This window comes from Neomonachus schauinslandi, chromosome 8 (assembly GCF_002201575.2).
Source record: "Neomonachus schauinslandi chromosome 8, ASM220157v2, whole genome shotgun sequence".
Taxonomy (NCBI): domain Eukaryota; kingdom Metazoa; phylum Chordata; class Mammalia; order Carnivora; family Phocidae; genus Neomonachus; species Neomonachus schauinslandi.
The window spans coordinates 81900327-81925632 of record NC_058410.1 but is presented as its reverse complement, the minus strand read 5'-3'; the positions used below and the strand labels follow the sequence as shown (position 1 = coordinate 81925632).

Here is a 25306-nt window from a genome sequence, read left to right as displayed (position 1 = left end):
ATATTTGAATTATTTTAATACATTATTTCAATTGTCCATCTCTACTATCACTACACACTTATATTCCCCCTTTTATGTATACTAATTTACCTATATGTAGCCTCTCCTTGCTGATGAAAGGCTTTTGTCACTTTGAATTTCTTTTTTTTTTTTTTCCATGTAAACCTTTTGTTTTAATAAATAAGACCGATTCATGGCTTAGATTCAAAATCACATTTACAGATGAGAAACGCTTCTAGGCCCAAACAGGTGAACAGTGAAGCTACCAGTGCTGGCAGGAATGCATGCCCCCCCATGCATCTGAAGCCTAAAGAGCAGAGACTGAATGTCAGAGAACACCATACACATCACCCTCTAGACTCGAGAACTGACAGCAGAAGACGAGAGGAAGAGCAGAGACTCAGGGACGCTCCAGTAACCACCATCTGATACCCTCACCTTCATGCTACAGAAGCAAATGAAAGTTGTGCTACTTTCAGATAAGCTAAGAAGGTTTCCTGATCATAGTAAGTGAAACTTTCTCTCATGTTAACAATTAGGCCAAGGGCATTAGCTACAGAGAGGATCCACTGATAAATACAGAATATTAGAAGAGCGAAGAGGAAGCCACACAGATATCTTGTTTCTTCAAATATCAGAAACTTCTGCCTGACAGCAGGAGAGCAATGGATGAACTCCATCTTGCCCAAAGGTTTAGTCCAAAAACTTCCTATTGGCATTTGCACCAAATAAGGCTCCCCGTACTTCTGGCATCATCTGCTGGGCTATGAGATCCAGCCGGCTTTCTAGGGTATTGGAAACTTTTATTTTACGATCCCCATTATAGATCTCAACTCCACCAGCTATTTCCTCAGGCAGGTAGGTCTCCTGATCAATTTGGACATCAACATCTTTTTTGGTGGCAATTTTGTACATAGGAATTGCTTTTTGCACTGCAGCCTTTACCAGAGAGAAATCCTGCTTCCTGCAACAAACAATCATTCGGGGCTCTAACAATTGGTACAAACCCTGAAGGACCAGTCCATCCAGCAGCACCTGGTACCTGGTTGTATCTTTTACCACTTTGCTGAGTCTCTGTTTTGCTTCATTTAGAAGGTCTGTAATAAGGTCATCTCTTGCTCTGAGGACTTTGAGCCTTGCTTGATTCATCAAATTAGACATCTGAATTTTCTTCTGCTGCTCAATCTGCTTTTCTTTCTTCTCGTAGTATTCCATAATCTTCAGTCTTTGGGTTTGCACAAGACGACCTTTCTCAATGTTGAACTCTTCCTCTGCCTTTGCATCTATTTCCTCTGCTTTCTCATTGGCTTCTTGTCCAATAAAAGCCATCATATGCTTAATCTGCTTTTGCACGTCAGCATCGCTGAGCGCCATGGCGAAAGCTCTGCTAGGCCGGAGGCCCACTGGCTCTAGCTTAGGCTGGAAGGGGGCGGTGGAAGGAAGGGGCACTTTGAATTTCTTTTAAAAACAATTTTTGTCAAGACTCAACCACAAATCTCCAACTTTTTGTTGTATCTTAATGCATTGATTTTTATCATTTTCCAAGTTTTTATTCAGATTTGTTATATATTTTCTACTTGAAGTTCATGTTCATGTTCTCTGGCTCATGTTCTCATGTTCTTTCTTAACCTTATTATATTCTTTCAAAGCACTCTATACAAGAAAAAAAGCACTAATCATAGCATTTTTATGTGATCTTTTAATTGTAGGTTTGTTTATCTCTTCCACTAGACTGAATACTCTCATGTCAAGAACTGTATATAATTTCTTCATTGTCATATCCCCAGCACCTAGCAGAGTATCTGGTACAAAGGAGATGCCCAACAGATCTTGAGTGAATTAATTAAATAAAAAGGAATGAGTAGTTGAATATATCTCAAGTGCAAGCCTAATCATTTGATTGGAAGTGAACTCATTGGAAGTGATACAAATATGCCATGTTAACAAGGATGCAATCAACATAAAGAAAGATGATGTTGAAAGTAACATATTTTCCTAACTGCATCAGTTGCTATGTAAAAGCAATAACCAGTTCTTAAGAAAACCCTCTGAGCAAATGGTTTGGTTGTCCAGAATGGGAAGGAGCTGCCCACCCAAGTGGTTTAAAATGAGAATGACTATCTTTTTCCATGAGGAACATGCCAACTCTGGGAAGACCTATGAGTCGTGTCATTGATTTTATGCAATTCTTGTTCTTGAAATTTTATTTTCATTATAAGTGTCCAATACTATATAAATCAAAGGAAGGCAAAAACCTAAACATTCCAGTAATGGACTCAAAGCCATATATTTAATTTTAAAACCTGATTTGAATCTTGCAAAAAATCTTAGCTTTCCTAATACACTGATGTAGTGTTTATTTCTTTTTGCCAATTTTACTACATGTCAGTTTACTTGGGGCTATTTCAAGGCTTTTCTATTTTGACATTAATTCACGAAGCATTATTTACCACAAGCGGTTACTTGCTATTGATTTTTACTACCACATTATTTCTGTTTTAAGAACAGTGAACTTAAAATTTGGTCAAGCTGTTAAGTCTTAGAAACTTGCTTTACCATCAAATCCATTTCACTTATTGTCACTCAGTTTATTGGGGTAAAATTTATATACAATAAAATTCACCAATTTTAATTGTACAATTTGATGAACTGGGAAAAAAATTTATCCATGTGTACATCTTCCCTTATATCACTTTGTAGTCAATTTCCTTCCCCCGGCTCCAGGCCCTGGCAAACTCAGATTTGCTTTCAGTCACTAAGATTTTGCCTTTTCTAGTAACATTTTATGCATGTCTATATTCACCTTCTTTAACTTAGCGTAATGACTGAGGTCTACCCATGTTGTGTGATCAGTAGTCTGTTCCTTTTTATTAGAGTAGTATTCCATTATATAGATATTTCACAATTTGTTTACCCATTCACATGTTATGGACATTTGGGTCCTATCAATGATTCAGCTATTATGGACATTCATAGACAAATAAATGTGTGGACATGTTTTGATTTTTCTTGGGTAAATACCTAAGAGAATCCGGTTAGGGATTGCTGGATCTTAAGGTAAGTGTATGCATAACTTTATAAATTGGGGCTGCACTTGATATTTTCCTTTCCAAGAAGTTTAGTTAATAATGTGTCAATATTGGTTTATTAGTTGTAACAAATGTATCACAATAATGTAAAATGTTAACAATATGGTAAACTGGATGCAGAGTATATGGGAACTCGGTACTGTCTTCACAAACTTTCTATTACTCTAGAACTCTTTCTAAAATAAATTTATTACAGCAAAAAGACATTTTGATCTTTGTGCTCTTAGCGCAAATGAAGATGTTTCCTTTATTCATATTGAAGATTGTCTTAATTATTACGAAGTAATTTACACTATCATTAAATGTTAACTGTGCCTTCAGAACACATATAAATTCTTCAAAACTCTCTTTTGAGGAGTACTAAAGTACTAAAGGAAATTTACTAAGTTATAATTATTTGATAGTTATATATCCACAATTACCTACAGAGCAGCTCAAGGAGGTGTGTTGTAAAGTAAAAAATCTAAATTAGCAACTTTTGAATAGAGCAAACAGGTCCTACAGAATTTCTTTTTTTTTTATTATGTTACGTTAATCATCATACATTACATCATTAGTTTTTGATGTAGTGTTCCATGATTCATTGTTTGCGTATAACACCCAGTGCTCCATGCAGTACGTGCCCTCTTTAATACCCATCACCGGGCTAACCCATCCCCCCACCCCCTCCCCTCTAGAACCCTCAGTTTGTTTCTCAGAGTCCATAGTCTCTCATGGTTCATCTCCCCCTCCGATTTCCCCCCCTTCATCTTTCCCTTCCTGCTAGCTTCTTCTTCTTCTTCTTTTTTTTTTAACATATAATGTATTATTTGTTTCAGAGGTACAGGTCTGTGATTTCTTTTTCTTTATCCTCTGCAGTGGCAGAATTTTAACCATATTTTAAATAATCCAAACTGTTTTGAAGCAGCAAATGAATGGCAGATACAGATTGAGGGCGTGACAAGAAAGATCACGTGAGACTGGACAGTAATGCAGGATGAAAATATTTATTTCCATTAATACGATATAGCTGGAAGACAAACTGAAAAGATGATCCAGTTGGGGGTGGGGGTGGGGGGGAATGTAAGAACAAAGGGCTAATGGAGCCAGGACAGTAAACCATTTTACTTTCCCTGGGGCATCTAATGGAGAGAACTAATGGGAATAGAGATTTGGAGAACCATCCTGGTCTGTCCAGTGCCTTTTAATGGTGAGCTATAAATTTTTGCTACTCCCAGCAGATCCACTGGAACCCACCTCCTGCTCTCTGCTACGATCTGATTTTGTTTAGCTCGGTGTTGAGAATTGTGCTGTATATTTCAAGGGCCTTCAATTGAAGGAGGAAAACCAGAAAATGTGCCAATAACACTGAGTGAAATATATAGCCCTTCCCAAAATGATCCCACTGACCTGTTTTACCTTGCCTTGTCCTTAATTAATATCCTTTCATTTTAATCAGCCAACTGAAAAAACAAATTAACTATTTCCTTTTGCATGATCTGACATATGAAATTAATGCCTGGTGGTGGCAATTTTTTACGCTTTTAATTACATGCCTTGCCAAGGGTAGAATTTATTATGTTTTCAATGAAAACTAATGTTTTCATAATATGTTCTTCTTACAGTCAGTATAAATATTGAGAATTTCATTATACATTGTTGTCTAAACTGAAACTTTCAGAGTGGAATTTTATTCATCTTACAGTTTATTCATCTTAGAGTTTAAAACATTACACTGGTCATGTTTTGCCTTAGAATGAGCCAAATGGTATCATAAAAGCATAAATGAGATGCAATGTAACTTTTCATGGAATGTTATGTACTCTATGATTTTCTTTGGTTTTTTCTTTTTCTTTCTTTTTTTTTTTTGATAATTCAATTAAGAGCACAAATAAAGAGCATAAGGCAAATTTTCTGCTGAGTTTTTAAATCAGCTTTATTGAGGTATAATTGACATACATATTTAATGTGTATAATTTGTTAAGTTTGTGTATAAGTATAAACCCATGACACTATCGTTACAAGCAAGATAATGAATGTATCCATCCGTTTAAAAAATTTCTTTGTACCTTAATGTAATCCTTGTCACCTGTTATCCTCCTATTTTGAGGAAACCAATTATCTGTTTTCTGTCACCATAGAGTAGTTTGCATTTCTGTTATTTTATATAAAAGAAATCACAATGCATGTACTATTTTTTTCTGGCTTTTTTCACTCAGCATAATTATTTTGAGGATTATCCATGTTGTTACATATATCAACAGTTCATTCTTTCTTACTGCTGGAAATTATCCTGGTGTTTGGATACCACAATTGTTTATCCCCTCACTTGCTGATATATATTTGGATTGTTTCTAGATTTTGGTTATTACAAATAAAGCTTCTATGAACATTTATGTCCAAGACTTTAAAATACCACGTTAAGAGAATGAAAAGACAAGAAACAGACTGGGAGAAAATATTTGCAAGTCACATATCTGTTCAAGTTTTTTAACGAGGACTTGATGAAAGATATTATAAAGATAGCGAATAAACTTAGGAAAAGATGCTCAACATTATTAGTCGTGAGCAAATTAAAAACATAATTAGGTACTACTGCATACCTATTAGAATGGCTAACATTCCAAGTGTTAGGAAGGATACAGAGGAACAGAAACTCTCATACATTGCTCACAGGAATGTAAAATTGTACAACCACTTTGGAAAACAATTTGACGGTGTCTTTCAAAAAATGAAACATACATATACTGTATGACTCAGCCTGTTTATTCCTACATATTTACCAAAGAGAAATTAAAGTATGTGCCCTTTCTGCTGAGGTTATTCACTCTGATTTATTTGATCTTCTGATCACTATTCAGTCTGACTCACACCTATCTGTGCTTATCAGTTTACCTTTAGTTGTATACCTACCATATTAAGTTGCTGCATATTTTATATTAGCTGAACATTTCCTTTTACGTTGCAGTAACTCCCCCACCCAAATTATGACATGGTTAATTCCTACTCACTAATTTACACAGAGTGTAAATATCCTGATGTATTTGTTTCAATCAATATCTAACCTTAATCCTAAAAATGGAGTTTGTCAATTTTCTACTAGCTCATGAGTATATTTTTCAAAGCTGTTGGTACAAAATAAATCCTCTATTTAAGGAAGAAAGTAAAATGCATTTGAAAGAGACCATTTGAAAATCTGAAAAAATAGATACCTTTAATCTTATCAAGTTAGACTATTACATTCTATACTAAGGCATGGACACTTTATACCTTAGATATAGCAAGGAAGAAACATTAGTGTAGTTGAAAATTAGGTTATAAACATTAGTATATTTGAAAATTTCATCAATTCCATTTTCAAGCCTCCACTTTTCATCTGTAAAGTGGAGGTGATAATATTGCCATCTCACAGGCTTATTTGAGGACTACCTGAGTTGTAAACTCTCACGAGGGGTCATTTACACAAATAAGCTTGTGATAAAATTGACCAAGCTAACTTTTTTGCAGATGGGAATGAGACATCTGAATTCTGGTAGACTTATATATGCCTCAAACACATTATCATTTGGGAACAAATAGCAAGAATCCCTAACAACTCTAAGGGCAGTCATGTAAATACTAAAGTTTAGACTCTCCAACAGATGTGCAAAGGAACACTAGAATATGAATTTGTTACTTTGCAAGTCTCTGTCTTCAGTTTAATATTAGCTCTTACATAGTTACTATCACAGATCTATGTTTTTTTGAAAATCTAACATATTTTCAGTGCATTTGTATCTTTAAATCTATAGATTGGTGTTACAAATTTTCATAACTTTACTAGTGAAAATCTTAAAGAGATACTGGCGTGTGAGAATCACAGTTCATGAGATATACAAATATAGATAAACATTTTAATTCCATTTTACTGGCTTGTATCAATCTTGCCTCATTCTAATATGTAAGTATTTTGAATGACATAAAATAAACTGATGTTATCATTAAAAAGAACATTCAGTTTCATTTTAAATTGTCTCATTTGGGCACTGACGGCTTCATCCAGAATATATCCATGCCCTGAAATTATTGTATCCCATCACGAGTACAAGATCATATTTTCTAAGATTGATTTCTGATTCTAAAATGGAATGTTGCTATAGTGTCCAGATATTTAATGTTTTTGACAGACATACTATGTCTATGAAGTGGAATAAAATTTCTCAGAAGTATTTTTAGGAATGCTTAGCTAATGTATTTTAAAATACTCCAGTGATTTGAAGAGTGTGACCATTACCTAGTGGATGCTTTATATGCAAATGTGGCTGGAAAAAAATTGTTACTAGTTTTTTGTTATTGTTTTTTATTGTTTTGTTATTGTTACTAGTGCTAATGTTGTCAAGATTAAATTATAACTGTCAACAGCCAATATTTTCTTTTTCTTTAAAGATTTTATTTATTTATTTGACAGAGAGAAACACAGCGAGAGAGGGAACACAAGCAGGGGGAGTGGGAGAGGGAGAAGCAGGCTTCCCGCAGAGCAGGGAGCCTGAGGCGGGGCTCGAGCCCAGGACCCTGGGATCATGACCTGAGCCGAAGGCAGACGCTTAACGACTGAGCCACCCAGGTGCCCTACAGCCAATATTTTCTAAAAACTGAAATTCTAAGGAATATTTATCTTTATTTTAAGGTTGAATGTTTTGTTTGATGTGTAAATAGATCAATATTACAATTTGCTCAAAAGGGATGAGAGTAAAATACATTCATAGAATTCATTAGAATTTCATTCTAGAAATTATAAACCACTGAGTTAGTGTGAGACAAATATTTTTTAAAAATGTATTTCTATATATAGTCAAGGATTACATTCCATCTTTCATTCCTTTCTTGCCAAAGAGTTGTAGCAGAGTAATTGATTTCATTTTATTATGTTTCCTTTTGTCTGATTATATTGTATTTCAAACTTGTAATTTTTAGGGATTCTTAAGGCAGTACCCACAAGACCCCCCTCTCTACTTCGTATACCATGAGTACAGAACTATCATTTTCTCTGTCGTTTTCTGAGAAATCAGTTAACCTAACCAGGCATGAACACTTTACAGTGACTGAAGAGCCCCAAGAGTTCAAATCCATACTACAAACCAGTTGAGAAAATCCCAGGATTAACTGGTATGGGCCACTAAGGTGAAATCAGGGACATCCCCACAAGCAAATCCCTATTGCTGACACCCCCACCTTCATAGCAACACAAATAACATTTAAAGGGACACCTAGAGCATTTTTTTCATAGCATTCTGATCTTTATACAATCTGAAACTGAACACTAGACTGTGGATACTGGAAAGATATTACATGAACACAGAAAGGCAGGGTCCAAAGTTTGGCTCCAACACTTACTTATTAATTGTGTGATCTTAGACACGTTTCTTACTTCTCTGAGCCTTATTCATCTATAAAATGGGTATTGATACTAGTATCACAAGGTGTTATGAAGCTTAAAAGAGCTGAAGCTTTTATAAAGCAAGTGGGACAATAAATAACATCAATCTTTAAAATATATTTTAAAGCACTATGATTTCTACTTTTTAGGAGTTGTTCTGGATAAGCACACACTTTTCATTTGGAAATACATTATGAAAACTTTCTTTTGCTAAGGTAAATATATATAATAGATATAGATATGTAGATATTATATACCTAGCTATATAGATATACAGACCCATATAACATGATCCTGTATGCGCAATACTGTTCATTCAATAAATATTTATCGAGCGCCTGCTACATGCCAGACACCACACTAAGGGAAATAGTTGGTATGTGTTTCAACTATAAAACTTGAAATTACCTTGAAATTCAAATGACACCAAAAAACAAAAAACAAAAAACAAAACAAGCAGCACAAAAGTCGTATGTGAGAAAGTACAGTTTCTTTGCACTTTTAAGAGGAGAATGGAAAGTCATTGCCTTCTAGCCGGAGAAGATATCAGTAGAGATGCACTCTCAGAAGTGACGCACAGAGCCCCATCTCTAAAGGAAGCCGCGTAGAGTTTGATGCCCAGGACAGAGCTTTACAAGCCTGGGCATCCAATATGGAATCTAGAAGGCCAAGGGTTTCTCTCTCTCTCTCTCTCTTTTTTTTTTTTGGAGTGCTAAAGGAGAAAAGATGAAGACTCATAAGACATGATACAATGTCAAGTGAAAAAGACCAGAGCACAAAATTATCTCTGCGTTCATTGCAACAATGTTTACACGTGGACAAACTAGAAAAGACGTGGAAAAATGAAAGTAGTTGATATGTCAGCATGAGCACATTGTGAGTAAATTTTTCTCCTATTTGATATCCTGTATTGTTGCAATAGTGTTGCTTAGGCAATAAGTACAGGTCAAGAGAAAGCACGAATAAAGACTAAAAAGTAAAGAAATATTGTAAAACTGCCATGGGCAAGTCAGAGAATATCAAATTGAAATAAAGAGTAGTTTGTTTGGAGCATTATCCTGAAATACCACCCAGAATAATCGCTAATGTGGAAATTCAACTTGCAGGTCAAAACAGCATTAATAAATTAAACAGACATTAATCCTTCACTACTCACCTCTGTTCCCCACTGTAGAATTTTTTCTCTCCACCTTAAGATTCTAGATGTCTAAGGCTTTGTCCTTTTCCCTCTCCTGTCCTAGCGCCCCTTCCTGCCACCAGAGTTCTGCCTCACTTTGGGGGGCCACAACTTCCCAAGGGACCAGGACTTAGCAAAATCATTGGTGCAAAGTTAGGGCTAACGAAACAGAATTCTGTTAGTTCGACACGTGTGGACTAGCCTAGGTCTACCTCTCACTTGCAACTTTATTTTATGGAAAATTGTAGTTGGTGGGTAAATTTTCCTGTAAACTTCAGACTTTAACTTTCAAAGGAACTTTAAGAACAAAATCTCTTCTTGCCTGTGTCCTGCTGATACTACATAATGAGTGTATTCAGACCCTTTACTCAAAAGTCATATAATAGTCAATTAATAAATAAATCAGCTTCCTAGTCATACTTATAAAATCCTAAAGAACTACTAGGTTAGCATTTTTAAGTTGAGTTCTTCGCTTTCTAAACTTAAGGAATGGTTGGCATCATAGGCCATCATATAAAGATAATATCTGTACATCTGAGAGATGTGAGAAATACCATGGCCCAGGCGTCTTTCACCAGAACGCTGAGTTCTGCTGGAACAGGACTACACTCTATTCTTGTAAACACAAAAATGAGAGCTGTGGTGTATGTATGTTGCATTATAGAAAGAGAACTACATGGAGAAATTAACCTAGATTGTCACCTAACTCTTAGTATTGCGAGGTCCTTTAAATGAAGTTTCAATGAACTAAAAAAATTTGGAAATCTATAATTTATCTGTTTGTTCCATTTTCCCTTTTATAACTTTGGATACCCGAGGCAATTACAGAAAGAACTTAGTATATAAACAGGGTAGCGACTGCCTTTTACCTAAGAACAGTGTCTTTAGAGAAATGTAGGAAGAAAAAATTCAACTGGTACTTTTACTAATGATGTTTCTCCACCAGTGCAGTCACCAATCCACTCTGGAAACTTCTGCCAACCAAATTTTTGTCCGCACTTTCATTCTTAGAACATGATTATGCATTCCTTTACACATGGTTATGTAACTGTTCCCTAAATGTTCTATATCTGTGTATTTAATCTGTCAAATTAGATTGTTGTTTCTAGGGAGTGAGCATGACTTCCTAGTTTTGCATATCCCCTCTGAAATGATTCTTAAATACATCCTCGAGAGGTTTAATTGCTTAAAGTAAAAGATAGGAATATATTCATACCATTTTAGACAATTTTACTACTAAGAATAACATATTTCTTTGCTAAGAAACCAAATGGCCTGAATTTGGATAGTTGTCCCTGATGAGGTAGAATAGCTATCTGTTAAGAACACGTGTGCCAGGGCGCCTGGGTGGCTCAAGTCGGTTAAGCATCGGCCTTCGGCTCAGGTCATGGTCTCAGGGTCCCGGGATCCAGCCCCACGTCGGACTCTCTGCTCGGCGGGAAGCCTGCTTCTCCCTCAGCCTGACGCTCCCTCTGCTTGTACTCACTCTCTCTCTGTCAAATAAATAAATAAAATCTTAAAAAAAAGAAAAAAGAAAAAAGACGTGTGTGCCATCACGTCTGCTCTGCGCTATTTTATGACCGCCACAGGCACAGGCGGGCACAGGAATGGTGAGCTGCCCACAGTCCCTCTCCAGGCCCGAGGCCCTCATTCCTCGGATGCTGGGAGCGTGGCCTGCTGATAGTACACGCTTGAGGCGGTCTCCACAAGTAACCCTAGACCATGGGCAACTGCCGAGCTAAAGGCTGTTATCTCTCCCCTCTGGTAACCCTTTTTACTCCTTCCCCAAATGAGGACAGTTGTGAAGGGCCATCCCTGCTCCCATGAGCTCAAAGGGCTCAGGAAAGGCCTCTCTCGTACCTGCATCACAGTTCAGTTCTTCCTCTGCCCACACCTGCCTCCCGTACTCCCTTCCAGCAGGTTCCCAAGGCATTGTTCAGTGACACTCTGTGCACAAACCTGTCTCCATGTCTGATCCCTGAGACTCAACGTGTGCCAGTCCCTTAGAATATGGGAAAGAAAAACAGTGTGTCCACAGGCCAACTCTGCCTCCACAATATCTGCATCTGACATTCTGTTTCTGTAAGTGAAAACGAATAGCAGCTAGCATAGTTCAATCCTTTTATTTCTCTTGTGGTTGCTCAGTTTGGGCACTCCCTTGTCAGATATTAAAACTATGTGAATTCATTAAACACAACTGTAGAAACTCCTTACCCATAATGCATGTGCCAAAGCAAATGTACTGTTATCCCTCAAACAGAGCTAATGGGTATCTACTGAGACATTTAAAAGCACTATTTCATGATGAAAAAGAAAAACAAATCTATAATAAAAGAAATTGGTAATACTTCCCTTTGTCTTTTGTGCAGCATAACCTAGAATTTGGGATGAAAATATAGTTATATATATTTATTTTTCCAGTTAATTTCTCTAACTCCAAATCGCCCTTATTAGAAGGAAGCCCAGTGTCTCAGTTTTGAAGCTGGGAAGGGTTTCAAAGAGAAGTTGAGCTATAACATTTTATTCCTTTAACAAAAGTCTGAACCAAGGAGGGTAAAATACTAATATGCACTAATTCTGAGCAGATGGATATGTGTATTTGTATTACTTTTGGTACTTTTCTGTATATATGCAAATTTGCATAAAAGATAAATGACTAGCCTGACAGTCAGCAGAATCAATACAATCTTGATTCACTGGGCACCCAATAACATATGAAAGAGATAATTTTATTTATATTAAACTGATTTATTTGAGAATCAGTTCAGCCTGAATTCCTCTGAGGAGCTCCCCGAGTAGTAGTTGCCCAGCTATGGGCATTGCCAATGTATCATCACTTTGCCAAGGACAATGGCCATGTCCCCTCTCTCTGACCTGGTAACTGAGACATATCTGTTCTGTATTTGCCCATCAACCCAGGTACCTCTTCTTATACATCTGAACTGTTACTTCATGAAGGACTCACTTCTGGTCATGAGGGTCTCTTACTCAGAATAGATTCTAGATTTTGTATACATTGGCCCTCCTTACCCCCTCTTTCTTTCCTTCCTCTTTATCTTACTTTTCAATAGTCCTCAATTTTCATGTCAGGTTTTTATACACTCAAATTTCAAAGAGCTCCAATCAGCAAGCTTAGAAGTGTGCAAATGTCCTAGTAAATGAAAAAGAAATGTTAACAAGTCTTTATAAAGAGCTAGCATTTGGATGCCTGGGTGGCTCAGTTGGTTAAGCATCCGACTCTTGATTTTGGCTCAGCTCATAATCTCAGGGTCATGGGATCGAACCCTATGTTGGGCTCGTGCTCAGTGTGGAGTCTGCTTGAAATTCTCTCTCTCCCTCTGCCTCTCTTCCAGTTTGCACACACTCTTTCTCTCTCTCTCAAATAAATAAATAAATAAATAAATAAAATCTTTAAAATGACTAATAAATCAAAAAAGTCTAAAGTACATATTAGAAAGTTTTCTAGCCATCCAAAATAATAAAATTTCCATAGTTTTTATTTCCATAACCACGGTCTCTAAATGGGGGTGTGTGCACCTCAGGGGGGAAAATAATCCTTTGGAGTCTTAAGAAAATATTAAAATATTTACATTCATTACACTATATTTATGATATTTAAAAAGAAATTTGTTGTCTTGTATTGATATGTGATATTCAGATAGGCCCTGATGCCCTCCTTTAGTTCCACTAGTTGTAAATGGTCACAGAAAGAATTCAAAGGCAAGTGCTGGGTTGCTACAGTGCAGATTGATGATGACACCCTCACTTTTTCATTTACTTTCCAATGTACTGCAATGAACTACAGTTTATATGTATCAGCAAATGAATTTATCATTTTTATTACCTAGTCTTTACTAAATCTCAAAAAATGAGCAAGGTGCTTAAGAAAAGTTTCCCAGGAAATCATTGATTGAAGACAATACTAATGAAGAAGGACAAAAGAGCAATTAAAAAATTATAGAGCTTTCCATAGTTTGGCTATTGTGGACATTGCTGCTATAAACATTGGGGTGCACGTACTCCTTTGGATCCCTACATTTGTATCTTTGGGGTAAATACCCAGTAGTGCAATTGCTGGATCATATGGTAGCTCTATTTTCAACTTTTGAGGAACCTCCATACTGTTTTCTAGAGTGGCTACACCAGCTTGCATTCCCACCAACAGTATAGGGCAGTTCCCCTTTCTCCGCATCCCCGCCAACATCTGTCATTTCCTGACTTGTTAATTTTAGCCATTCTGACAGGTGTGAGGTGGTATCTCACTGAGGTTTTGATTTGGATTTCCCTGATGCCAAGCGATGTTGAGCACTTTTTCATGTGTCTGTTGGCCATTTGGATGTCTTCTTTGGAAAAATGTCTGTTCATGTCTTCTGCCCATTTCTTGATTGGATCATTTGTTCTTTGGGTGTTGAGTTTAAGAAGTTCTTTATAGATTTTGGATACTAGCCCTTTATCTGATATGTCATTTGCAAATATCTTCTCCCATTCTGCCCGATGTTTATAGCAACAATGTCCACAATAACCAAACTATGGAAAGAGCCAAGATGTCCATCGACAGATGAATGGATAAAGAAGATGTGGTATATATATACAATGGAATATTATGCAGCCATCAAAAGGAATGAAATCTTGCCATTTGCAACGACGTGGATGGAACTGGAGGGTATTATGCTGAGTGAAATAAGTCAATCAGAAAAAGACATGTATCATATGACTTCACTGATATGAGGAATTCTTAATCTCAGGAAACAAACTGAGGGTTGCTGGAGTGGTGGGGGGTGGGAGGGATGGGGTGGCTGAGTGATAGACATTGGGGAGGGTATGTGCTATGGTGAGAGCTGTGAATGGTGTAAGACTGTTGAATCACAGACCTGTACCTCTGAAACAAATAATACATTATATGTTAAAAAAAAAAAGAAGAAGAAGAAGAAGAAGATAGTAGGAAGGGAAGAATGAAGGGGGGAGACAAACCATGAGAGACTATGGACTCTGAGAAACAAACTGAGGGTTCTAGAGGGGAGAGGGGGGATGGGTTAGCCGGGTGATGGGTATTAAAGAGGGCGCATACTGCATGGAGCACTGGGTGTTATATGCAAACAATGAATCATGGAACACTACATCAAAAACTAATGATGTAATGTATGGTGATTAACGTAACATAATAAAAAAAGAAAAAAAATTATAGAGCTGAAACTCCTTCTTCTTCCCTTAACACAAGCTTTCTCCCAGCCAAATCACAAGGAAAAGAGGATGGTCTGGTATGATTTGAAAAGATGGTAGGCAAAAAAGATCAAAATTATCAAGAAGATTATTTAAAATACTTATTTACATCTGCCATCATTATAGATGAGCCTCCAAGCATGTACTGTACTTTGAGATATCAGCTAATGGTAACATAAAGGTTCTAGATAAAGACATCCTGATTAGCAAACCCCTTAAAACTACATTTTATTTTATCTTTAGCACATTCCCTTAAAATTTCTATTTTTATTTGTGTTTAGTAATATAGACTCAATAGCTATTTATTAGTTCTCTCTGTGCCAGGTATGCTTATGGACACTTGAAAGATATCTATAAATAAATCTCATGTTTTTAAAACCACCCTTATGGAGTTCACACACAATTACATACATAAATGAACATACATATATTAGAGGACTGCCTGTTTTTTAACAAATTTCGTGTCATTGAAAAGGTTTTTATACCACTGGAATTCAAAGGAATGACTTCCATGGCATGCAAGAACTTTTCTCCATATGTGACCTTAATTCTTGCCATTTACAATCTCAAATTTCACTCCCCTATAATTGTGACATATTTGCACTTCTTCAAACATTTCATTATACTATGCTTTCCTCAGTGCTCTGTGTCTCTCTTCCCTCTGACTAGAGTACTTGGTCTATCCCCAATTCCCCTTCCCTTGTTTCTTACATCTCCTTTCTTATCTTTCAGTACCCAGCTCAGTCTCCATCCTTTGTGTGACCACGTGTGATTGTTCCTGAATGAATCAATTCCTTTACTATGCCCTCCTCCATCACTATGCCCTGTTCTGAACAACGGCCACACTGTTCTGACCCCCTTTGTTTATGTGCTTGTGATCTCCTTGAGGAGGTCTCCTTTACCTCCCAGCCCAGTACTATGCCTGACATGCAGTATGCCCAATAAACACGTAAAGGAAATTGTATTAAACTCTTCACCAAATAGTTTTTAGATAACTGAAGTTTCACTTCCTTTGTTTATTTTATGAAAGAAATTTAACTAAGGGACTTAACTTGCTGGTTTCCCAAGAGAATATGTGCCTGGTCAACTTGAAGTTAACAGAAGTTGTTTGTATCACGTGCTACCTTGATTTGGCAATATCTAAATGCATTTACCTGGTTCTTGTTTGGCAATGGTTGTTCCCACAAACAAAATGGTTCTAAATTCGTGCAGTAGACTAATAATGCTAATATTGTATGGAACAAGCTTGTTAGAAGTTGCGTGTCATTTTTTTCACTTCTAGGAAGCAAGTTGACGTGGAGAGGCAATGTGCTCCCTTCTTTTATGGAAAAGTCAGTTTTGAAAAGGATGACCACAAAATACATGCTTTACCGTTAAGAATACTGATGATGGAGGTCGCATCGCAGGAACCCATGTTGTGTAGTCTTCAAAACGTCAATAAATTTCAACTACCAAGGCTTTCATTTGGCATTTTGATTAGCTGTTTCTTGCCTCTGGCTAAGTTGTGCCTCGTATGGCCTTTGCTGTTGCAGAACCATCTTGCACTGCATGCCAACATGGATTTCAAAAGATTCCAATGATCTCTGAAGCAAGAAAGAAAACATTGTGGTGATCCATTAAGAATTTAAGGATGAAATTTTTCTGGTAATTTTAGTCACCCAATTCCGAGAGAGAGAGAGAGGGGAGGGGGAGAGACTGGGAGAGAATATTAATGAGGTTCAGCTGCAGCCATGACTGCAATAAAAAGTATGCAGAAAGCAACAGGAAATACCCAACAGAAAATACGCCAGGGCATGACTTCTTTTGTTCTCATTACTTTGACAATAAATCTTAATATTTTCCAGAAATTTGGATGAATATGATAAGCAACTATGCTTATAGTAATGTGATTACATTTGTTAAATTAGAAACAGCAAGGAGGTCATGTATTCTCTGCTATTTTGGGAAACAATGAACAACTAAAAAGACTGGTATCTATAGAAATTCCAGACTACTGTTAGCCCCATTAATTCTTATTATAGTTGAATTAAGGGAAAGATTGCATGTTCTATGAGATCATCTTGCCTAAGCTATCTTAGTTAATTATTCTCTTCTTGGTATCGACTTTGTTCTATTGCCTCCTTAAAATCCTCTAAAATTTTATTCACATCTACATATAAATCTCCTACTTGTCACTTCAGTGTTCGGTGGGTTGGCTTCATAGGTCATTTTAGTCATTTATCATCTGTTTTTTTCACTATATGATAAACCTTACTAAGAGTTTCTTCCTTAAAGCGATCTTTTATCGTGGTCCAAGTACAGAGTACCAAATGATTTTTTTAACGTAAAAACAAATGTTAAAGCCAATATTATAAGTAATGATATAAATAAACCAACATGTGCTTTTGTAGTGAGTATGTATGGTGGAAGAGAAACCCAAGCAGTGGCCGTCATCATAACTTCAAGCAGTGGCTTTATGCATTCTTTTTCCTTCAATAGAATCCTTTTCATTATATGACATCTCATGTCAAAAACCACTAAATAAGATAGATCCAGTGGAGCCCCTCTGGTGGAACCTGACTTTTGGGGTCTGGAGCTCTTTCTTTCTACTGAGGCCTCTCACTTACCCTAACCATGCTCCCTCGGGAGCTGCCTCTGAGCTCTATGCTCCTAGAACTTCAATGTGAAAACTACTATTTTAAAGTATAAGATCTTCTCGGGGAATGGAACAATACTCCTAGAAAACTTCTTATGTGCCAGGTATTTTACATTTGTATTCCTATTTAATCCCCAAATCAACTTTGTAGATGGGATATTTATTCTCATATTACACCTAGGGAAGTTGAAACTCAACAGGATGAAGCCATTTACCTAGACATTCTGCTTTGAGCGGCATCGTTGAGATTTCAGTCTACATCTCTTCACTCCAAAAGCTGACTTTCTTTTAGTCTATGACCTGCATTTCCTAGAAAAAAAATAAAGAGGTGGGAGAGAGACAACCATACTATGATTAGACCCTCCTATAAGAATTTATCTTTAGATTTTAAAAAAGAAAAAGCATTTGCTAATTTCTAGGTTAAAGACCCTAAGTCGTTAAGTTGGTAACTAATAGTTGAGTAGTGTGCTCTATTAGGGGCCATAGAATGGTCACGGGGTAAATGATGTCTTTTTAATCAAAACCTATGGGTACCCAGAAGTGTGCTGGGCTCTGACCAAAGGTGGGGTGGTGGGGAACAATTTTTCAATGCTAAACTTCAAAGCAAATGTTGAGCCACAGATTTCCAAACATGATTGTCTATTACAATTACCTGGGGAGATTCCTAAAAAAAATGCTGCCTTGGTCCCACCCATGGATTCTGATCATGGGTGGGGGCGGGGATCTGGGCATTGGTGCTTTTTTTTATTTTTTAAAGATTTATTTATTTATTTTAGAGGGGTGAGCAGAGGGAGAGGGAGAATCCTAAGAAGACTCCTCACTGAACACAGAGCCTGACATGGGACTCAATCTAATGACCCTAAGACCATGATCCGAGCCAAAATCGAGTTGGACACCCAATGGGCTGAGCCACCCAGGTGCCCCATGGGTATTAGTGTTTTTAAAAAGCATTTATAGTTGTACACTGAAAACTAATACAATACTGGGTGTCAATTATACTCAAATAAAAAAACATTTTTAAACAATAAAAGCGATTTATAGGGTAGTCAGAGCTGATGTCAAGAAAGAACTCAGTTGGGAAAGCTTAACTACAAAGGTATAATGTTACCTGAGCTGTGATGGAGGAGGGGTTGGAAAGCATGGATATGGAGTGTAAAAGAAGTTTAAAAGCATCTTTATTTCTTTGTTGGAAAAAAAGTAAGAAAACTCAAAGATTTTTAGAAGACCCTTTCCAAAATGAGGTCTCCATTTAAAATGTTGACAAACTTCTGAACTCTTGTTAAATTTCCTACCCTAAATGTCTGTATGTCAAAATTTAAAGCAGAACAAAGAAAATTAGGAAACTCAGTTATAGATCAAAGCAATTGAATTATAAACTACTATTATGGATTTTCATCCTGATTTTAATTGGATTTTAATTTTCCTAATGTGAGAATATTTCCAGATATTAGAAAATGCTTTTAATAACCAAATTATTTTTATTACAGAAAAATTATCTAATGGTTTAAAAATTGGATCATTAGCTGTTCTGAAAAGATATTATTCTACATCACAAAAAGAATGAATAGTTCTGATATTATTCATCCAACAATAATATTGGATGACAATAAAACATTTCTTTTCATCAAAAATGTCTAAGCGTTCAAAGATTAATAAAGATAATGAGCAACTAATGGATTATAAGCAAGACTTAGAACATTATCCCATCCAAACAAAAATTACCTGAATGGCCTTCTCAAACACAAGCTCCTTGGAAGTTTTAGAAGGATTTGTAGAAATATCTCCTATTGAAAGAACTTCCTGCATCTGTTAGTGATTAGAATATGAAAAATTAACATAGAATGCAAATAAGTGGAATAAACATTTGACCAAAACACCTAAAGCCCTACTTTGATAAAGCCTCTAAATCTGTGAGGAAGAGTACATCTAGCAAAGAACATAACCAGTTAGAATATACTTCCTGGCCAGGGTTTCTGAGCCTAATAATGTGCCTGACATAAAGTATTATTTCCTAGGTTTCATAAATGTGTGTCCCTATGTACACCACAGATAAAAATGAGGTCCCAATAATTTTTCTTTCTTTGATTCCACCTTAGGCTCACTCTTTCCTCGCTTTGCCACATGCTGTTAATTGCTCAGCCCCACCCGTGAAGAGAGGAATAGAGCCATTCCTTTGCCACTTGTTACTTTTTTTTTAATTCCTTCTTAAGAACTTCCCAACATCTATGCCATGTATAGTGACAGGGCTAAATTTCATACCAGACAATCACACATTTGCTTTACAGAAACTCTCCAGGTACGTTCCAAGTCTGCTATAAAATCCGTGACACATTTATTTTATAGAATTTAGTCCATCATTCCATAAGTCTTTCTCATTGTTATCAATAATAGGATCAAATTACACACAATTAAAAATTTGAAAAACTACAAGAGCCAATCAGAGTCAATAAAAATTATTGTCTGTTTTCTACAATATGATTCTTTTTATGTTTATTATAATTTTTCTAAGACCTTAAACCTGGGCTAACTTAAACAATTGGAAATTATAGTCACAAAAAAAGAAATGCTTGAATTGGGGTCTCCCCTTTACTAGCCCTGTTGCCTCGGACAAGTCAACTTCGCACAGCCACATTTTCCTTATCATTAAGATGAATGTGGTATTACACTTAGCTTTCCTACTGCAAGGCATTATTGCAAAAATAAAACAAAATCATTTATGTAAAGAGGCTAGTACATAATAGAGTAGTATATAAAGATTACAATTATTAACATGTTGAGTGTATCCTTTTCATTTTGCATGGACTTAATGGGTACACTTGAAGATGTTGTAAGCGTCCAGTTGTATATATAACTGTGTTCACAATATTCAGAAGCAAAGGAAGCAGAGCTCGTAACATGACAGATTATATCCTCTATAAATGTAATTTAATGATTACCACATTTTAAAATGGTTTTCAACAATTCACATTTGGAATTCCCCCCCCCAGTTAAGCCAGGTTTTTAAGGTAAAAGAGCAGGCAGTTATATTTACCATGTTGGCTAGACCCATTCATTCAATGTTTGAGTACTTTTGTGAAGTTTGGAGACCCCCTAAACATATCAGGCCGATGAATTCTTCCTCATTTCATAGGTGAGGAAATTGAGATATAGAGAAGCTAAGTGACTGCCCTGTGATGGAGCCTTCTGGGAGGCAGCAGGTGTTTGGAGCGCTAGCCCCTCACACTGCTTTCACATGGACCATGGTCCTGCCTGTCCAGTTTGGACTCAGATCCCACCTGCTCCTTAACCAATGTGCTCTTTCCTGATTTACCCTGTAAACACATGTGTTTTGTGTTTATAGTTGGATGTTATTACTGGAACATTTTGTCTACTGTTATATAATTAAACTGGAAGATCATCAAAGAAGTCATAAGTTCTTTACTGATAGTGTATATTTGGTTAATCACACAAAAATTGTCTTGATTTTATTTTTATTAAAATTAATATGTTTACAATCCTGAATTATTTGTTCTCACCCCAGTATAACATTAAACTAGGTTTGAAATAATTCTTTACTTAGGATTATTAAACTAATGACTAAATTTATATAAGAATAGAAAAGAGAATTAAATGTCATTTTTATGGTTATTAAAAATTCATTAAAAATTAAAAAAAATAATGTTTGGAAAAGAATATCTGTGCCTTATTTTGCGCCCCACTTTTTTTTTTTTGTCTACAGCACATCAATACCTAACAAGATAGTATAGAAGAATGTACTGTCTAATGAAGACATTACTGGTTCGTAGAACAAAAGAAATAATCCTCATTGTAGATATATTGTTATAATCCTTAAGACATTGGCTGAAAACTGATTATGTGTTTATAAATTCATTTTTTTAGGCAGAATAATTCCAACTGTAATTTGTTACTTTGCATAGCAGCTACATTTCTGTCCACACTCAGATGAGTTTAAATGGGATGGGTTTCCCTGGAAATTTTCCTTTCTTTAATTTTAAAAGCCTGTAAGAATGTTCTCTGTTCCATTCTAGCAAGTCATGAGCTTTTCAGTAAAATACTAATAGAAAGGAAAAAAGGGGAAAGAATGAGTTAGCAAAAGGGTTCCATGAGTCTTTTTTCTTAAAGATTCCAATTTTTTGGTTCTGCTATATTCAGATCCTTTTTTATTTTAAGACAAGAAAAAATGTTTTCATAATTAATATGCTAACATTCATTCTGACAAAACAGAGTTCAATATTTAAAGCTACCCTAGGACAAATACTAAACTTGCCAAAAATAGTAGATTCAAAATGTACTGTTATTCACTTACGCACTGAAGTACCCTGAAGTTTGACTTTGCTGATTTTCACAAGTACTCTGTCCTGCAGGATCCATTAGCTCACACCAGTAGAGGTTTAATACCATATGCTTACACTTGGTTGAGAGTCCTCATTTGAAGTCTCCTTGGCTAAATATAGCTGTTTATTCGGGTAGTTTTTCTCCTTGCTCTTCTAAAATTTTTCTTAAAGCTACTATAAGGAAAGACATTCTTATGTCAACTTTTCAGAAACATGGGTGTACTGTGTTATGAAATTCTTGATGAATTTCATCTTCTACCAGATTATATGCCATATAGGTAGTCAAGAAAAGGTGGCCAATTGACCCTTCTGGGAAGGAGGGATCTGTGACTTTTGTCCTGTTGAGGGGTAGAACCCAGATATTTTGGCTGAGGCTAGAATATAAAAGACTAAAAATTTGGTAACATTTGATTTTTTCTTGAGAATGTACATATATCCAAGTGGAGGCTCCCTTCTGTGTGTCACATCACACAGCATATACAGTGCATATACGACAAGATGTAGGGCCAAATTTGATGATAGAGGCAGAATCAGTTCCTCATCTTTGTTCTCTGCTTCTTCTATTATTATTACTTCAGTGATAGATTTATAACCTTGACATTCCCAAATAGATATGAGAACACATCAGAACACATTTTCCCCATGCATCTAGGGTCGTGTTATTTTTTATGTGTGAGTTCTTCACACAGTTTTGAATTTATAAATTTAAACTGATTTTAACCAAAAGTTTTGAGAGTGTTCCATGTGGACACTAGAAGAAGCCATGTAGGCAATAATAAAATGCTCACCTGGTCCTCTTATTATATTCAGGAATAAGATACTTATACAAATAATCACAATATAAAGTAGAATGTGTATTGGTTTTCCTTCTTCATATGGCAACTTACTTTAACTTTTCCTAAGTGCTTTTTGCTTATATGTTTATAATATATGCTGTGACCTTTAACATTTATATGTGCTGAAAGCAATCTAGGTTGTTATTTCTTCAAAGGAAAATATTTGTTTATACTTCCAATAGTTTGACATTTGAAGTGTTGAATTTTCTCTACTGAAAAAGAATGAACTTGAAATTACTTACATGATATTGCCATTACTTCTAAGTTTCCTAAAATCAGACTCCTTTGCCTTTAGTAATTGAAAGTAGAAGGTGAAATGTTTATAGAGGATAATGACTACTAAGATGGCTTTGATTTTATTTCTGCTGTATGACGACCTTGCTCTATGATGATTTCATTTTAAGCCAGACACCATAACCTTCCCCAATTTCAATAAAATTTTCTCCATGATTGCTTCATCTGAGAACTGTAGTTCTTTTAGCACATGTTTCCATCTGGAAGTGAATCATCCAATGATCCACATGTGCCATACCAACTGAAGTCAATCTGAAGCCCGTCTCCAACAGCTATGCCAAATACAAGGCTATTCCAAGCCATGAGATGCTGGCTTTCCTATTTGATTAATGAAGACAATATTTAAATTTGATATGTTTTAAGGTAAACATTAAAAGCAAAAGAACTTCATTTATCCTATCCTTAATAAAATGGTCAAATGCAAATGTGGATTCAAGTTGAAGCCCGCCTCATTTTGGAAAGTATATTATTTCTGTCTAATTTTCTCCCTTTTCCTGATGGCAAAGAATTTCATTAATTGAATTTATTGAATTTCATTTATTTCTCAATTATTTTTCTGATGGTAAGAAATTTTATTTATTGAATTATTGAATTTCATTTATTTTTCTTTTATGATGTAGATTTCTCCTCTATTCTGTTATACACAATTAGTGAATCATTGAACACTGTATCAAAAACTAATGATGTACTATATGTTGGCTAACTGAACATAATAAAAAATAAATAAATAAAATAAAACAAGTTTTAAAAATTATTTGACAAATCAAAATAATGTAAGTGCCACCATATCTCAACAAACATATCTCCCAAATGATGCAATGGGTTTAAGAAGAAAATGAGACTATTTTAGACCACATAGACACAACAGTTCTGTTATCAACAATATCAGCGACCATAATTCTTGCTCCCCATGCAATTATTTCTTGGTTGTACAATTTATACCATGTTTCCCAAAGGTCATTATCACTGAAGATCTTGCTGAATAAAAGTAGGAATGATAGCTATAATTCCACTTATGACTCAAACTCATATAAACCTTAGAATAAGACAGTCTGTGGGTTTAAGTGTAGAAAATTATCTTCTTTATTCTCCCTCCACCCATACAGAAGGTGAGCTTTGTATCATACATGATTCCTTAAAGCTAGTGTACCAAGTTCAAAAGATAGAAAGCACAAAATTTATTGTCTACATTATATTTTGTAGAAGCATATAGCACGTATTATATATGTTCTCATAGTATATCAGTCCTTGTCTTAGTGTAGGTTCCCCAGAAATCAGATCCTGAGACAAAAGTCTGCATGCAGCCAGGTCATTTGAGCAGTAATCCCATTAACAGTAGTGAAGGACTTGAGAGGGTCAAAGAAAGAAGGAAGGAATCAACACAATAGGGTGTTACTAGCTGATCATCACTGTGTGTGAATAGGTGTTCTGTCTTGCTGAGACCTTCCAGGGAGGAGGATATTAGAACACATCCCACAACTACCCATAAGGGGAGGGGGAGGAAGTGTTCATGTAAAGATGTAGAGAACTACATCCTCTCTGAGTTGAAAATTGTCCTTTGGGCAGTAACTACCACATACTTCAAGATTGCACATGTGTGATTACTAACTGAGCTCCTGTTGGTATCCTACTCTGTGTATCAGGAAAAAGGTCCATCGCAGAAAACAAGAGAAAGCACTGCATGAATGAGGTAAGACTCTTATTCTGCAAAACATGTTGCAATTTGTACAGAAGAGTTACTGTAGCTATGGCTACGGCTTAGATGACACCTACAAGATCTGAAGCTATAGATGGCCAATAGAGTCTATTACATTTTCCAAGCTTTTGAACTGTATGTAATTGCTAAGTTGATTCAGTTGTAATATCTTCAGTGCTGCAGAGACCCAGATGGGTTCCTTGGAATACATAAATAATAAGATTTGTAACCCCCCACTAATTTCATGTTCAAGTAAATATAAGAAATAATTAAACAAAGTGGAGTAAACTTCTGTACTCAGCATTTTCTGAATATTTAATGTGTTGGTGAGTTTGTGAATCTGAGGTTTTTAAATGATCTGTTTCTTCAAAATTTATTTTATTTATTTTTTAATGGAGGAAGCAATTCTTCATGTCTTATATCTTCAAAAGACATAAGTACTATGAAATGATGATTTTTTTTTAAAGTAATAGGTCATATGTATTGAGCTTGTGTTTGTGCAGGGCATTGCTCCAAGAACTTTGTATGTATTAATGTATTTTACCTTCATAGTTTTGTAAGACAGGGAATATTATTTTCTCCATTTTACAGAAAGTAGAAAATGAAGCACAAAGAAAACTAGGAAATTTG

The 25306-nt window shown here is 35.8% G+C and overlaps 1 protein-coding gene across 2 annotated transcripts; it reads right to left on the bottom strand.

Annotated features, from left to right (window-relative positions):
• Window positions 1-294: 294 nt before the first annotated feature.
• Window positions 295-1438, bottom strand: LOC110583215 (V-type proton ATPase subunit E 1-like). 2 transcript variants are annotated; one of them, XM_044917369.1, is made up of 2 exons: window positions 1100-1438; window positions 295-1009 (listed from the first exon to the last, which is right to left on the bottom strand). In XM_044917369.1, the coding sequence occupies exons 1-2, from the start codon at window positions 1372-1374 to the stop codon at window positions 694-696; spliced, it is 591 nt and encodes a 196-aa protein (XP_044773304.1). In that variant the 5' UTR covers window positions 1375-1438; the 3' UTR covers window positions 295-693. The 2 variants fall into 2 exon arrangements, with proteins under 2 accessions (XP_044773304.1, XP_044773303.1); XM_044917368.1 differs by having other exon boundaries at window positions 295-1438.
• Window positions 1439-25306: the final 23868 nt, after the last annotated feature.

What these genes read in the sequence shown, in the direction of transcription:
- LOC110583215 (XM_044917368.1), bottom strand. Translation starts at nt 1,374, where the DNA reads ATGGCGCTCAGCGATGCTGACGTGCAAAAGCAGATTAAGCATATGATG.